This window comes from Lutra lutra, chromosome 3 (genome assembly GCF_902655055.1).
Source record: "Lutra lutra chromosome 3, mLutLut1.2, whole genome shotgun sequence".
NCBI classification, from domain to species: Eukaryota; Metazoa; Chordata; class Mammalia; order Carnivora; family Mustelidae; genus Lutra; species Lutra lutra.
This window is the reverse complement of record NC_062280.1, coordinates 36,567,462-36,583,167: the sequence shown is the minus strand read 5'-3', so window position 1 is coordinate 36,583,167 and position 15,706 is coordinate 36,567,462. Positions and strand designations below refer to the sequence as shown.

At 38.4% G+C, this 15,706-nt stretch overlaps 1 protein-coding gene and 1 pseudogene across 1 annotated transcript; both read left to right on the top strand.

Moving 5' to 3' along the window:
* The first annotated feature begins 672 nt into the window (after window positions 1-672).
* Window positions 673-1,153, top strand: LOC125095522 (protein mago nashi homolog; annotated as a pseudogene).
* Window positions 1,154-1,448: 295 nt separating this feature from the next.
* TM4SF20 (transmembrane 4 L six family member 20) lies at window positions 1,449-12,457 on the top strand. Its single transcript, XM_047721185.1, has 4 exons — window positions 1,449-1,702; window positions 6,866-6,931; window positions 10,268-10,419; window positions 12,138-12,457. The coding sequence occupies exons 1-4, from the start codon at window positions 1,520-1,522 to the stop codon at window positions 12,424-12,426; spliced, it is 690 nt and encodes a 229-aa protein (XP_047577141.1). The 5' UTR covers window positions 1,449-1,519; the 3' UTR covers window positions 12,427-12,457.
* Window positions 12,458-15,706: the final 3,249 nt, after the last annotated feature.

Genomic DNA, 15,706 nt, shown 5'->3' with positions numbered 1-15,706 from the left:
GCCAAGAAAGTGTGAAAAGACTTGATGTGGCTCTTTTGGACAAAAAAATGTTAAGACTCACCACATCTTTTTACTCTGACTCCACAACTGCGAAAGCTGGGATAGATTTGCGCCCCTGAATCTCTTGGTAACAATGGTGAGCAGAGCCCTCTTGGTGATCTATGATGGCCAATTAGTATGAGTGAGAACTTTGGTATTTAAAAGGCTATCCCAATGGGTGGAACTTTTCTTGAGGCACTCACAAAGTAGTAGGGAGACAACATGAAGCCCCAGACCAGAAATGTACTGTGCATAACCAAGTAAGTGCTCAAGGTTCGAAGAAAATAAGACATGATGATCTGCGCCTCCATCTCATATTCCTGTTTCATTCTGGTTTCCATACTTGAACACTGCCGGTCTTCCAGTGTTAACAGAAACTCCCACCAGCCTTAGACAGGCCACTTCTAACTGGATTTGTCTATAAGACTGGGATAATATGACTTCAGATTTTTTAAAAATTTTGTGTATGTGAGCATACAGGAAAACATACTTTGTATAAAATGGATATTCTTGTTTTTAGTTTTTATAAGGCATACTAGTAAAAGGTATTAAGGAAACATATCTTAAGACCATCCTTTTTCTTCTTTGCTTTTTTTTTTTTTTTGGTTTGCATCTCTTTATTTTCTTGCATAAATGTATCTAACAGAAACTACATATTTTTTCCCACCTTCCATCCCCTATGGAGCTGTGGAGAGTGACCTTTATCTGCATTATTACGTGGGTGACAAGGGCAAGTTTGACCATGTGTTCCTGCATCAGTTCCCATCTGATGAGATATTGAGATGTGCCAACAACAACAATTACACAAATGATGTCATGATCAGGCTATGTACATGAAAGTGTGACGGAGATGCTGAGGACAATAATTGATGGCAGTTTAATAACCAGAGATGGTGCTCTGTGGCCTCCTCTTGATAGGCTGCACTGGCAGGAGCCTGAAATTGTTATTGGACATGAACACACTTCTTTAACAACATCAAAAATTAGCTCTCTTACTGATGTCAGTCAATCCAAGGGTCTAGAAGTCTTACATGTATTTTATTATCTTGCCCAGGACCTGAAGTGTTTTGTCTTCAGTCTTACTGGATTACACTTCTGGATTAAGCCACTGTAGATTGAATATTGGGGTGGACATGTTGGGAGTAACTGTGGGAGTAACTGTTTTTCATAACCATTATCAGGAAATTTTTGTGTATTATCAGGGAAATATTTTTTGTGTAAACTATAAATGGTTGTTGTTAATAAATATTTAACAAACTACAAAAAGAAAGAAAGAAAGAAAGAAAGAAAGAAAGAAACCCAACTTACTTCCTCTACCAGTTCTCATAATAATGCCCTGCCCTCCTGGATGGACTCTGAACTTTCCACAGTTATTTTTCATAAGTTCTAAACTTTAACTAGAAGGCTCAGGATAAAAGGCAAGACAGTGCCACAGCAGCAGCCACACTGACAGGATTTCTCATTGAACCAGGGGGTGACCATGACGTGCTGTGAGGGATGGACATCCTGCAATGGATTCAGCTTATTGGTTCTACTTATATTGGGAATAGTTCTCAATGCAATTCCTCTCGTTTTCAACTTTGTGGATGAAGGCAAAGTTGTTCACAACCCCATCTCTTGCTTCGAGTGGTGGTTCCCAGGGATTATAGGAGCAGGTGTGATGGTGAGTAACATTTATTTGGCTTGATTTGGGGAAAGGGATGCCTATTTTACCAAACTCCCAAACACCATCTTTCAGCTTGATGGTGGGCTATGCCTTGGCTGAGGATATCGTCAGGAGCAGTGGAATGGTATTAATGGTATTAATTCACTGGCATCAGTGAAGAATGAAAATTTAAGAAAATTTAAATAAATGGTGGTATGGACTAGGGAGCTTGGGCAACAAAATTAACAATTTGATAAAAGTTTGTTGGATTGTTATCTATCATATTTCTTCACATGTGTTATGCCATTCTTCTAAGCTTTATAGTTAGTGTTCAAGATGTTTTGAATCCTTTCCCTCAGCTTTCCTTTGCCAATACTAGTCTCAAAGTATTCACAGGAATATGGGAGTGGGAAGTGCTACCCAAGGGAGTCTGATTAATGTCAGAGAAATGAACTTTTGTTTGGATGTGTGTGTGTGTGTGTGTTTCAGGGAGGATGAGTCACTGCTGCTGGTCTTATTCCCGACTTCTGTGAAAGTGCTCTTGGGTCATTACGTGTTAAACTTTAGATAAAAATTTATCCTTTGGCTGGCACACTGCAGTGGAGACCACTCTGGCACCAAAAGGCCATTTTAGGAAGCATTCCCCCAAAGTCGATGGTTTCTTTCCCTTTAATGTTGTGAGCAATCTATTCACCTTGCTTTAGGTAGAAGGGCTATTTCTTCAAACAACCCTGAGAGTTTTCTTCTAGCCTAAGAGGAAGTGAGCAACAGTGCTCAACCATGATGCAACTGCCAACATTTGTGTCTGCTTTCTGCCTTTCTAGAAGCTTCCTCTACTTAAGTAGCATGAGCTTCCTTGCATCTTGCTTAAACCAGAAGCCAGGAGCAGCTGGCTAAGTCTAACCAATAATGGCAATTTCCGTGAAGCCGCTAAAAGTTCATCGGTGAAAACAATCCATGTAAAATAACTCATGTCGTTTTAAGTATAAATTGGCTCTAGTATGGACCCCATCTCAGTTAAAAACAATTTCTTGCTAGCAATAACAGAGCATAAGGTGGTGATGGTACATACCTACATTCTATGTGTTTTTGTCAGTGGGAGGAGGGAAGGAAGATGAAGAGGTGAAGACACAGAGAAGGGCCCACAGAGAGTTCTGTTGAGTGCCAGCCACGGTTCACACTTTACACTATCTCATTTCATCTAATAATCTGGCTAAGCAGATATTATCATTTGTATTTTAACAGATCAGCAAGCAGAAGGTTAGGAATGTTAACAAGGCACATAGTAGATGTGAAACGCAATTCCAGATTTATCTGATTCCAAGGCTTTGTTTTCCACCGGTATTACCACCATAATCCTCAACATCTGTCTCCTGTTGACAAAGGGGAAAGACAAAATCCATAACCTACTCCATAAATTTAAGTGGCCAGGAAACTGAAGCATAGGAAGGTGATATAAATCTGTGAAACAGTTCTAGAAAATCTGGACTTCCTTGTTCTATGACTACATTTACTTTATGATCCTCGATAAATAATAATGAAGACCTGGAATCACATGAGGGATCTCTATTATGCAGTATTGTAGAATGTCATTGAAGCAGTAAACAACTCCTTGAAAGTTTCAATAGTCATTTTATAGACTGAGCCTCAAACTCTAGACTAGGTTCACTAGGTGATAGAAGGGCTCAGAGTACAGGTACATTTTCATGATCCTTGACTATAAATAGAATGTAGAAGAGTATCTTTTTCAAAGGGAGTCATCCAAAATACTGAACTCTTGATATACTTGTAAACACACAGAAAAGTTAATAAGGAAGCATTCACTGCTTGTGATAGCACTCTTGTCAGAGTTCTTGAACTTTTCTAAAATTGCTACGGCATTTTAAATTTTCTTCATAAACAGGCGATTTTGCAAGAGGTAGCTGATAATAACTATGGAATTCATTATTGATTACTTCATAAAATGCACATTCATTTTATGGTTTTATGATTTAGTGAAAAGAGAGGAGAACTTTTTCATCTTTTGAAACCATGACTAAGAGATGCTACGTAATTATCTTCAATCATCATCTGTTAAGTGGAAAAATCGATACATGTTATTTTTTTTTCCCCAGGCACTAAAAAGAAAGACTTGAAATGTTTCCTCTTAAAAATATAAAGGTCATTTTATTATTATATGAGATTGGTGGAAAGTCTGATCTTAATCATGCTTATTCATTGGGTGTAACTTCTTACATAATGATAATTTATCAATTATTAAAGTCTTAACATAAACAAATTGTTGAATGTTAACCAAAATTAGAAGATATTTTGTATAGCAAGAATTTTCAAAATGTCGTTTTTATATTCATGATGAGCTATGGCTTTGTGTTTTACTGTCATGTTCTAGTACTTAGGAAAATCCTGAAAGTTTGCCTTCTATCAAGTTTTAATGATCTAAAAGCTTTCTTGTACTTCATTTGTAAAATCATATACTAACTTTTAAAACTGGATAAAAATATGGGTATGTATAAGAAAAAATGAAAAATACTTTTTTATAAAAATAAAAGTCTATCAAGATTTTTAATTTCACAAAAACTCATGCATTTAAATGTACTTAGGAATTGAAGAGAAAGAGTAGTTCATTACTCATTTTCACAGGATATTATCTGGAAAACTTATTATAATTTAGTTACATATGTACACACATACATTCATATTGTACTGTTCAGGGGTGCTGTTCAGTTGGTGGAAGGTGCAACTCTTTATCTCCAGGTTGTGGTTTCGAGTCCTGCATTGGTTATAGAGATGACTTTTTAAAAAAAATCACATTTTATTGTCCATCTTATAAAGAAACTTTGGGCAAAATGGTCGAAATACAGTGAATTATCAAGTTACACATAAGAATGGAACAAAGATGTGTTAAGATGTCATGAAGTCAACTGGGTGAGGATCCGTATACCACAAGCCATTGTTACTTTATAAAACACGTTTGCAAAGGAAAAGAACTATGAAAGTAAATGTTCAGCATCTCTGAAATAAATTAATCCTTCCGAAAGTTAGAGTTTAATTTATATCGATAAGGAAAATGGAATGATTTATCCATTAAAGTCATAATTTAATGTTGTTTCCACTTTAATGGACTCATTACATTTCTAAATCAGGGGTTGGGAAACTTTTTCTATAAAGAGCCAGATAGTCAGTATTCGAAGCTTAGCGATCCAGTCTCTCTCACAACTATTTAATTGTGCCATTGATGTGTGAAAGCAGCCACGTACAATATGTAAGTGAATGGGCATGGCTGTATTCTAATAAAACTTTATTTATTAAAAAAAGATGGTGGCCCACAGTTTGCCAGTTTCTGTTCTAAATTATTTGTTCTTAAGTCCAGAAGACAGGATAGCTTGTGAGTACAACAAAAGAAGTTTAGTCCATGAATGCTGACACCTATTTGAGAGCTAAAATAATTTATTTTCCTTTTCTTCTGGGCTCTCAGCTATGCCTCAGAGTGGCTGGGCTGTCATACATACTTGTGCCCCCTGAATTATAACAGTGTTGGTGTTCAGGGCAATATATAAGCAAAGCTTGAGAACAATACTGTGTTCTCCACAAGTGACATGGAGTCAGCCCATGGTTAGAGCGGGGTGAAGTCTGTCAGGGAGGCTGCCTTGTAAGGTGTAAATCTTAGACCTGTTCTAAAAGAACAAAGGTGTATGTGGGCTTGAAAAGAAGTATCAGGGAAAGAGCAGTAAGAGGAAGACAATGAGATGAGACAGGTGGTGCTGTGGAGGGGGAAGGGTAAGAATAAATAGACTGTATGGAGGAGGAGAGATCTGTCAGAATTGCCCAGTGTAGAATCATGGTTGAGCATCTGGGCTCTGGCCCCCAAGTGCCTAGCTTTGGATCCCCAACTCATCCACTTTCATAGGCCAGTCACTCAAACTTGTTGTGTTTCAGTTTTCTCATTGGTGAACTGGGAGTAATACTAGCGCCCAACTCATGGGATTGTTCTGAGGCTGGAATGAACTGAACCATGTTCAACACCTACAACAGTAGCTGGCCTGTTGTTAGAACTCAATAAAACATTAGAAAACAAGAGTGGGAGGAAAAAGAGAGAGATGCTTTAGGGCAGTTGTGCTGAGAGAGCAGGAAAAGCTCATGGCTAAAATTTCTACAGTGGAAGGAAATGATTTACATTTCACTCTTCAATGATACAAACTTTTTTCCAGTAAGAATTTCTAGTCATAACTGCTGAGTAGATATTACTCAAAATTGAAACTTAATCCTGAGAATGTGGCATCATTTCTCACAGTTTTCCTCAGCGATGTACATCTCCCTTGACATAGAAGGCACTATATGCAGTTTTCCCAAACAGCAGTGTAAAGTGAGGTCATGACCTGTCATGGATACATAAGCAGAAAGGAGAATGTGGAACCAAAAATAATTCTCTGGGGGCGCCTGGGTGGCTCAGTGGGTTAAGCCTCTGCCTTCGGCTCAGGTCATGTTCTCAGGGTCCTGGGATCCAGCCCCACACTGGGCTCTCTACTCAGCAGGGAGCCTGCTTCCCTTCCTCTCTCTCTCTGCCTGCCTCTCTGCCTACTTGAGATCAAAAAATAATGCTCTGGTCATAAATTTGGCGACTGGCAAGATGGTGGTGACCCTAGGGGTAGGAGGGAAGTTCAGAAGTGAGAGAGGGTGGCGACAGAATTCTTAGTTCCCAACTGTCAGGCAGTTTCCTTTCTGGATGCTTGCCAGATTAATTTATACAATTTTTGGGAAATTGAATAAGTGGTCATAGATTATAGTAACTTTAAAACAAAGAAGAGGAAGAAAGAAAAAAGAAAAAAGGGAAAATTTGGATGATGCAAACAATTCTTTCAGAAACATTCCTTCCAAAATAATGAATAACTAACTCACTCTAACCCATTTAAAATCCAAGTCTCTCTAAAGATGAAAGTAAAGTAAGAATGTAGATGGAAGAGTTTGAAGCCGTTGTCCTGAAATGCCCCAGCCCTCCCCCACTTTAATCTTTGTGTTTGAAATGGGGATCCCAAAGTGCACAAGATCAAGGGATATTGCCAAATTTCCCCTTTTGTTCTCTTGAGCCTTGATTTCCCACAACTGCTGGGAGGTGGAGATGACTGCTTTTCTCATCTGATGAGAAGAAATCATATTCATCTTTCCTGTTGATGTGATTTCCAGGTCATTCCAGCAACAACAATGTCCTTGGCAGCAAGAAAAAGAGCATGCTGCAACAACAGAACTGGGGTGAGTATGGACCATCAGCCTCGAGCCAAAGCGCAGGAACATTCAGTTACTGACACAGCAGCAAAGCTTCCCGAGTCATCACTATCTGCCCAACAGTGGCAGGACCACAGTCATAGAAACATGCAATGTACAGTAATTATATGATAATATGGAAAGTGCGAAGTTTATCTTTTTTCTTTTTTTCCCCATAAGAATTAAGCTTTCGAGTCAGTCTTCAGACCTTTCCTCAATCTTCAGTTTCATTAACCTAAAGGCTTTCAAAGAAAGGAGATTTGGAAGTTATACCCGGAGCTGTAATCAATTTCATAATTCTCAAATACTTGTCATTTTCGTGGTGTGTGTAAAAGACTTTGGGAAAGAGTATCCTCAATTCTATGAAAGATTGGTTTGCTACGATCAAAATAATTGTCCTTATCCAGTTAAAGGAGACAATGGTTATTTATTTTCAAACATTTACTGTGCACTCATTAAGTATAAAATTGTAACTAAGTTAAAAGTAAAGGAAGTGAATATTTATTAGCCTACTGTTATTATGGTCAGAACCCTTCCAACTCTACAACCTTGCTTAATCCTCTCAAAACCACTAAGTGGGAAATATAATGGTGTCTGTTTCATTGACTGAGAAATTGATCCTCAGAGAAAGCAAATAATTTGCCAGGGTAGCACAGCTAATAAGTAGGTGAATTTTTGTCCAAATACACCAGGCTCCAAAATTCACAATATTTACACTATTTATGCCACAGTCGTTGTTATAAGCAACACTGAGGTCTCTCATTATTCTCTAAGGAGTGGCGGGCTGGATCAATAAACAAGCTGTCATAGTAAATATTCCTGGCTGATCTTGAGGTTTTATAGTGCTCAGCCTTATGAGAACATCAGAGTCACGCAGAACAATCTTAAAAATATTAATGCCTGGTGGCCCCCAGAGATTCAGTATTTTTCAAAAACACTCTAGGTGATTCTAATATGATCCCAGGGGTGAGAGCTAGGGTTTAAAAGTGTGCATATTATATCTGTATAAATATTTATATTTTTAAAAAGTACCCTTTTCTGACATTTGATATTTATCTAGGATTATAATTACTTTGCTAATTGTTGATAGTACATCTTTGTTCCTTATATACCATCATAGAAATTTAATAAATACTAGTTTTCAGTTTCTCCTCTTTAGCACTTTTCTTTTTAACTTATAATTTGCAGTTGACTTTTTATTACCTCTATATTATACTTACATTCTTGAGAAAGATATCTTGAGCTATTTCTAAATCCCTGAACTCTAAAATATCAGAACTCTTTTATAGATTTTTGTCTCAAATCATATTTCCCTTAAGAATCTTTCCCCCCTACATACCTTTAATGACAAGTCATCTTTTCAATGATCACTTAAGTTTTTTCTGTCCTTGGAGGACAGTAAGTTGAGAAGAAGCAAGACACCTTTTCATGCAGGTGTTGGCCTTAACTCTGCAGATTTTGCTCCCCCATACCAACCTTCAAAGTCATTGGAATTTTCATGCTTCTGCAACATTACAGATTATTATGTGCCAAGAAGGTATAGGAACTCTGGAGTGCCAAGGGGTAGGGGGTGCTATGTAATACTGCTCCTGTTATGTTAATAATAGTGGTGCTGGTTATTTTAATTAAAATTTCCAGCTTATATTTAGTAGACGCAATAAAGTGTTCCTAGACATTTTTCTCACTTTGTGGCAGCCCTGGGAAGACTGGTGTTTAAGTCCTATCACTTATCTTCCAAGTTGAGAAAAGACCAAAGCATCATGAAGGCGACAAAGGCTAGATCTTGGGGTGGGTGATGGGGTGACCAAGGCTTATCTCCTGTATTAACTGTTCCAACTATTTCCCCTACTTTAACTGTGTCTTGCTCCTTCCCTTTGTCTACTTCTTGGTTTTGTTTCCAAATGCTTTGGTTTTGCTGAGTCATTTACATAAACCCCCCAGTTGGGGGAATTCAGATCCCCAGGAGCACGTTCTAAAGCCATGCCCCTTTGTAGTGATAAGAAGTTAGAAAGAATAAATGACCAAAATATAAATAGTGCACTTCTTGGTGAGCAAATTAAGTAACTTGCACAGGCCACAGTAGTGTGGAAGAATCTGGATTTGAATTAGACTCCAAGTCCATCATTCTCTGCTTTTAGCTCAAAGAATTCTGATGTAGTGATTAAAATCTGAGCACAAGCATTTCCCAGTTGTGAGATTCTGACAAGTTTGCCAACTTCCCTGAATTATATTTTTCTCATCCTTAAAGTGGGAATAATAGTATCTATCTCTTGGGGTTATTGAAAGGGTTAAATGAGATAATATATGCAACAACATGCATGAGGTACATAAAGAAGCCCCTTATTCTGCCTACTCATTAAAGCCACGTCTCCTGAACCCTCTGGAAGTGGCAGTATTATCGGACCCAAGGAAAAGGACAAGTATTCCTTCATCTCTGCATATTTTAACTCATAATTATCATTGACTAACAACTTCACTGAAACAACACAGAGCTTTTTTTTCTGAAAAGCATACACATATACCGACTTTCATTTGGGCCATAACATTTCCTATTGGCAAATTTCATGCTTTTTTTCTGCTTTCTCTGACTCTCACTCATGAAATGAAAGGTGCTTAAAGGCTTACAGTTTTTCTCCCTGACACAATATGGTTCTCCACTGGAGCAATTCTGCCCCCCAGAGGGACATTCAGCAGTGTCCGGGACACTTTTGGCTGTCAACACTTTGGAGGGACAGCTACTGCTATCTAGTGGGGTAGAGACCAGCGATGCTGCCAAACAACCCAGAATGTACAGGAAAGGCCTCAAAACAAAATGCCCAATGTTGGCAGTATTGAGGTTGAGAAGCTGTGTGCTTAACACGACGCTATTGACTGATCTCAGCAGAATGGGGACCACTGACCTCTCGAAGCATTAGGGCCAAATCTGGATGAAAGATTTGGGAGCCAGGAGACCAGATGCCAAAATGTGGTGGTTAAGATCTAGTCCAGGTTCTATGAAGTAGGAAGTACACAGAATGGGGAGGAGGTACCAGATGTCAGTGGTCCCTTGAAGTGGACAAGGCTCAGGGGGTAGAAAGGTACAGATTTTCCAAAAACAGTAGCGAGCCCAACGATCTTTTAGTAAGTCTAATCAAATGGCAGAGATTTTGTCCTCTTTGCTCTTTGATAAATCAGACCTAATCAAATGGAGATCTTAAGACCTAGGACCACGGCGGGGGCCAGAGACCAGCAGCGGTTGGCCAGAAGTCTGCGCATGCTGCTGCGTCTCAAAACAGACCGGGAACACGTGAGAACATACACTAATGCTTCTCCTTTGTCTTCCAGATGTTTCTGTCATCACTTCTGAATGTAATCACGGTCATTGGTGCTGTGTATTGCATGTTGGTATCTATCCTGGCTCTCTCGGAAGGTCCTCTCATTTGTAACTCTCAAGAGAACAGCACTTTCAATTGTGAATTTTCATTCAAAAATTTGACGTGAGTATTCTGATTTTCACAGATTGTCTCACATGCTGCAGCTAGCTCCATGAGAATAGTGTGATGCTGACACGTTGTTCTTTGATGGGATGACTGGAACACAGGTTCTTAGGGATTTAGCACATTAATCCCAATTGGCACAATCTCATAGAAATGGAAGAACCACTCACAATGGTTTGTGGGGTGGTGGGGGGCAGGAATCTTATCTAGAAGTAGTTGACTCAGATGGTTTATCCTTGTCTTTTAAAAATCTGTGGCTGCAAGTGTGTGTGTCTAAAGAATTTCTAGAAATATATGCCAGAAACTTTACTTTTTTTTTTTTTTTTTTTTTTTTTTTGAGAATGGTTATAGAGGATGCCCTGGAGGAGTGAAGGGAGCACTGCATTTCTACACTTCCGAACTCAGTTTCTAAGCCCTAAGCATATGTTACTTTTATAATTAAAAACATGAATAAAAACACAATACATAAAATCTAGAGCCTTACTTATGAGCCCTAAAAGAAACAAAAGCAGTCGTGGATTCATGCAGACGTACTATAAATATACTGCAGGCATGGGAATGAATCAAGTTTAACTCATATAGTGACAATATAGAGGAGTTACTTATAAGTGGCTCATTTCAGACTTGAAAGATGGTTTTGTGCCTGAGTCTAGGCACAGTCTGTAAAACTGGAAGAAAAGAACAATCTAATTCTCGGTTATCTATATGTTGCTCAGTTTTTGAAAATAACCAGAATTTACTTTTGTAATTACATGAAGAAAAAAATTTCCCCCTCCTTTTCTCCTGCTACCCTAAAAAAGAAAAATCCCTCAAAATTTGCATACTGCAGTTGTTGTGAATCAAAATCAAAATAAAAAAATCCCCTTTCCTAGATCTGAAGTTCAAAATAAGAGATTTCAAGCACAGATGCTCTACACATTCAGCCCTTAGGAGAGAATAACTCACCAGGCACCCGGCTAAGCTCTGGAGATGAGAGCCACTCCAGCTGGGGAGACAGAGCTCCAAGACTGATCCTAGGCTTGCTGCAAACTGCAGAAAGCATACTCCCTTTCCACGTGCTGAAAATACTGTTGTCTTCCCAGGATAAATGTCAGTTGTTGGTATCCAGAAATGCAAACTCTTTAAGAACACTTAGCCTTACTTGGTAGTAAACTGAGGGAACAACCATCTTAGGGTAGATCACGTTTGGGCTAGAAGTCTCTCGTTTTCCAAACCTTGTTACAATGGGCACAAATCCCCTTAATCAGACTTTTTTTTTTTTTAACATGCCTTTTGTCAGTAAAAGTTGCACAGCCCTTTTGAGAGCAGATGCAACACTGCCGTTTTGTAGGGAAGAATTGAGCTTCCTGCGGGGGCGGGGAGCGCCTTACTTTACATGTCTTTAGCAAGTAGAGGAACGCCTGTATAATTAGGTTGAATCATGGGAGATTAAGAATATTCAGTTATTTCTGACACAGAAAATTTCATATGGTTCAACCCGAGAGTAGGTACTCTAGAAATGCTGGTTGAGGGAGGGGACAGATACTCAGTAAGAGTTTTGTAGAGATCAGAGTACATGGACACATGATCAGAAACTTGGGTCTTAGCTATAGTTTCTGGGCACAGTATTTCAAAGGACTTGCTGTTTTAGTATACTTGCCCTTTTCTGGGCACAATGATGCAGTCTTTTCATGGTAAGTGATATTCCTGAAAACCTCCTGTCGTTTCTTTCATTTCAGTGACATTGACCCAGACTCCTTCAATCTGCAGTGGTTCTTCAGTGAGTCTTGTGTCGCTCCTCCTGATTTTGATAATCTCACCATCAATGGCGTCACAGCCAGTGACTGGAGAAATTATACCTTGAACTTTGACTCTAAAGAAAACAAACACAGGGTGATCCATTTCTCGGTGTTTTTAGGCCTACTACTCGTGGGGATTCTGGAGCTCCTGTTTGGGCTCAGTCAGATGGTCATCGGTTTCCTTGGATGTCTGTGTGGGGTCACTAAGCGGAGAAGTAGAATTGTTTAGTTTCATGGTAATAAAATGGAAATATTAGCAATTTTGAATCATTTGAGAATTGCATTTAAAAGACACTCCTTGGGGTATCTGGGTGGCTCAGTCAGGTAAGCGGCTGCCTTTGGCTCAGGTCATGATCCCAGGGTCCTGGTATCAAGTCCTGCATCAGGGTCCCTGCTCAGCAGGCAGTCTGCCCCTCCCTCCAACTTGTGTTCTCTCAAATAAATAAATAAAATCTTAAAAAAAAATAAAAAGACATTCTTTTAGAAGTTCAAAAATGGAACACTGTCTAGAAAGCTGTTATCAGTCACTTTAGGCCAAAAGTCATCTTTGAGGTGTTAAAAAAAAAAAATCAGCCTTTCATATACAAAGCAAAAACAATCATCAGTGGTTGACTTTGGGGAAAGGTGGAAAGAAATTTTCAATTTGTTTTGTACCTTTTGATACTTCTGTACTATTCGAATTTTTAAATTCTGTATTCTCAAGTGTGGAAGGAGAAGGGAGGGAAGGGGAAAGGAGAACGAAGATGGGGAGGGAGGGAGGAACAGGAAGGAACAGAAGTTATCCTGGAAGTGAAAATATGGAACTTTATTTTATTTCTTTACACTAAAAAATAAAATAAAATAAAATAAAATAAAATAAAATAAAATAAAATAAAATAAAATAAACAGATAGCCTGAATGGTTTTAGACCTAATTTCCAGCTTATAGACAATCTGGAGAAGAGGACATAGTCAGACAAATCCAAAAGGTGGGGCAGTAAACAGACAATAGACCCGTTTTCAACAAGAAAATATATAGGAAAAATAAAAGGTGGGATGGGCTGAGGGAACTATTCCAGATTAAGAGAACAAAGAGACAGGATTCAATGAAATGTATTCTGTAGACTCATTTCATTGGGGGATAACTGGGGAGACCTGTACAAGGATTGGTTTAGGGGAAATCCTGGCTGGCTTAGTCAGAGGTATGTATGACTCTTAATCTCTGGGTCATGTGTTCAAGTCCCATGTTGGACGTAGAGCCTACTTAGATAGATAGATAAATAAGGGATAGGAAGAAAGGAAGAAAGGCAGGCAGGAAGGAAGGGAGGGAGGGAGGGGGGAGATTGGTTTAGGTGATGTCAAAGAATTATTGCTAACATTTTTAGTCCTGACAATGGTTTTATGGTTACACAGGAAAATGTTCTTATTTTTAAAGAAATGTATATTTCTGTTTTGGGGGAAATATCATGTTCTTAAAATACTTCAGCCCAAAGCTATGGAAAAATGTTATATTTAGGTGACAGGTATATGGTAATCCATTATACTCTTCTATTTTCCTGTTTGCATTCTTCCATAATTAAAAAAAAATAAATGCCTACAAAAAAAAGTACCAGTCTGGATTCAAAAGCTGCTTTCTATACATGTCAATCTTTAAAAGATAGAATTAAAAAACCATGTATTTACCATATTAAAATGTTATGACAGATAAAACTGAAAATCCAGTTTTCTGAATGTGATCATTCCTGCATTTTACTTCAATTATTTATGTTTACTGGGCTTAGGTTTCTAGAAATAATTTTTAATACCTATATTATAGCTGCCCCCCAAAATTAGTAACATCAGAAGCACACACAGGCACTTTTTTTTTTTTTCTGAATCTATTTGCTGTATAGAGACCTTCTCCCTATACTCCTATTTTATAGACCTATTTATCCTTGAGGTCTAGCTTCAGGGTCTCTTACTTGAAAAAACTTTCCCAGGGTGCAGGATTCCAACAAACTAAACTAGCACTTACCCAGACCACTGTTATCATACCTGTCATAATGTAACATACATGTTTGTGTGTCCACTACTACCAGAAAATTTGAGAGAGCAGGAACCATGTCCTTCTCATCCATTTATTCATCAGCTCTTTTTTTAAAAACATTTTTTAAAATTCGAGTTAACGTATAAGCATATTATTAGTTTCAGAGGTAGAATTTAGTGATTCATCAATTGCATATCACATGCAGTGCTCATTACATCACATGCCCTCCTTAATGCTCATCACCCAGTTACCCCATCTCCCTGTCCCCTCCCTTCCAGCAATACTCCATTTGTTCCCTATAGTTAAGTCTCTTATCGTTTGTCTTCTGCTTTATTTTTCCTCCCTTCTATGTTCCTGTTTTGTTTCTTAAATTCCACATGAGTGAAATCATATGGTATTTGTCTTTCTCTGATTTATTTCACTTAGCATAATACCTTCTAGTTCCATTCATGTCATTGCAAATGGCAAGATTTCATCCTTCTTGATGGCTGAGTAATATTCCATTGTATGTCTATACCACATCTTCTTTATCCATTGATCTGTTGATGAACATTTGAGCTCTTTCCATATTTTGGCTATTGTGGATAATATTGCTATAAACATTGGGGTGTATGTGCCCCTCTGAATCAGCATTTTTATATCCTTTGGGCAAATACCCAATAGTGCAATTGCTGGGTCATAAGGTAGCTCTATTTTTAACTTTCTGAGGAATCTCCAAACTCTATTTTTCCAGAGTGGCTGTACCCACCAACAGCATAAGAGGGTTCACCTTTCTCTTCATTCTTGCCAACATCTGCTGTTTCCTGAGTTGCTAATTTTAGCCATTCTGACAGGCGTGAGGTGGTATCTCACCATGGTTTTGATTTGTATCTGCCTGATGATGAGTGATGTTGAGCATTTTTTCATGTGTCTGTTAGCCAATTGTATGTCTTCTTTGGAGAAATGTCTGTCCCTGTCTTCTAGTTTTTAACTGGAGTTTTAATTTTTTGGGTGTTAGGTCTGGTAAGTTCTTTGTAGATTCTGGATACTAGACATTTATCCATCAGCATTTGCAAATATCTTCTCTCATTCTGTTGGCTGCCATTTAGTTTTGTTGATTGTTTCCTTTGCTGTTAAGCTTTTATCCTGATGAAGTTCCAATAGTCCATTTCCCCCTTTGTTTCCCTTGCCTCTAGTGATGTGTGAAGAAGTTACCATGGCTGAGGTCAAAGAGGTTGCTGCCTGTGTCCTCCTCTAGGATTTTGATGGATTCCTATCTCACATTTAGGTCTTTCATTCATTTTGAGTTTTTGTGTGTGGTGTAAGAAAGTGACCCAGTTTCATTATTCTGCATGCTGCTGTCCAATTTCCCAACACTGTTTATTGAAGAGACGGTCTTTTTTCCATTGGCTATTTTTTCCTGCTTTGTCGAAGATTAGCTGGCCATAGAGTTGTGGGTCTATTTCTCATTTCTTTATTCTGTTGCATTGACTTATGTGTCTGTTTTTGTGCCAATACCATACTGT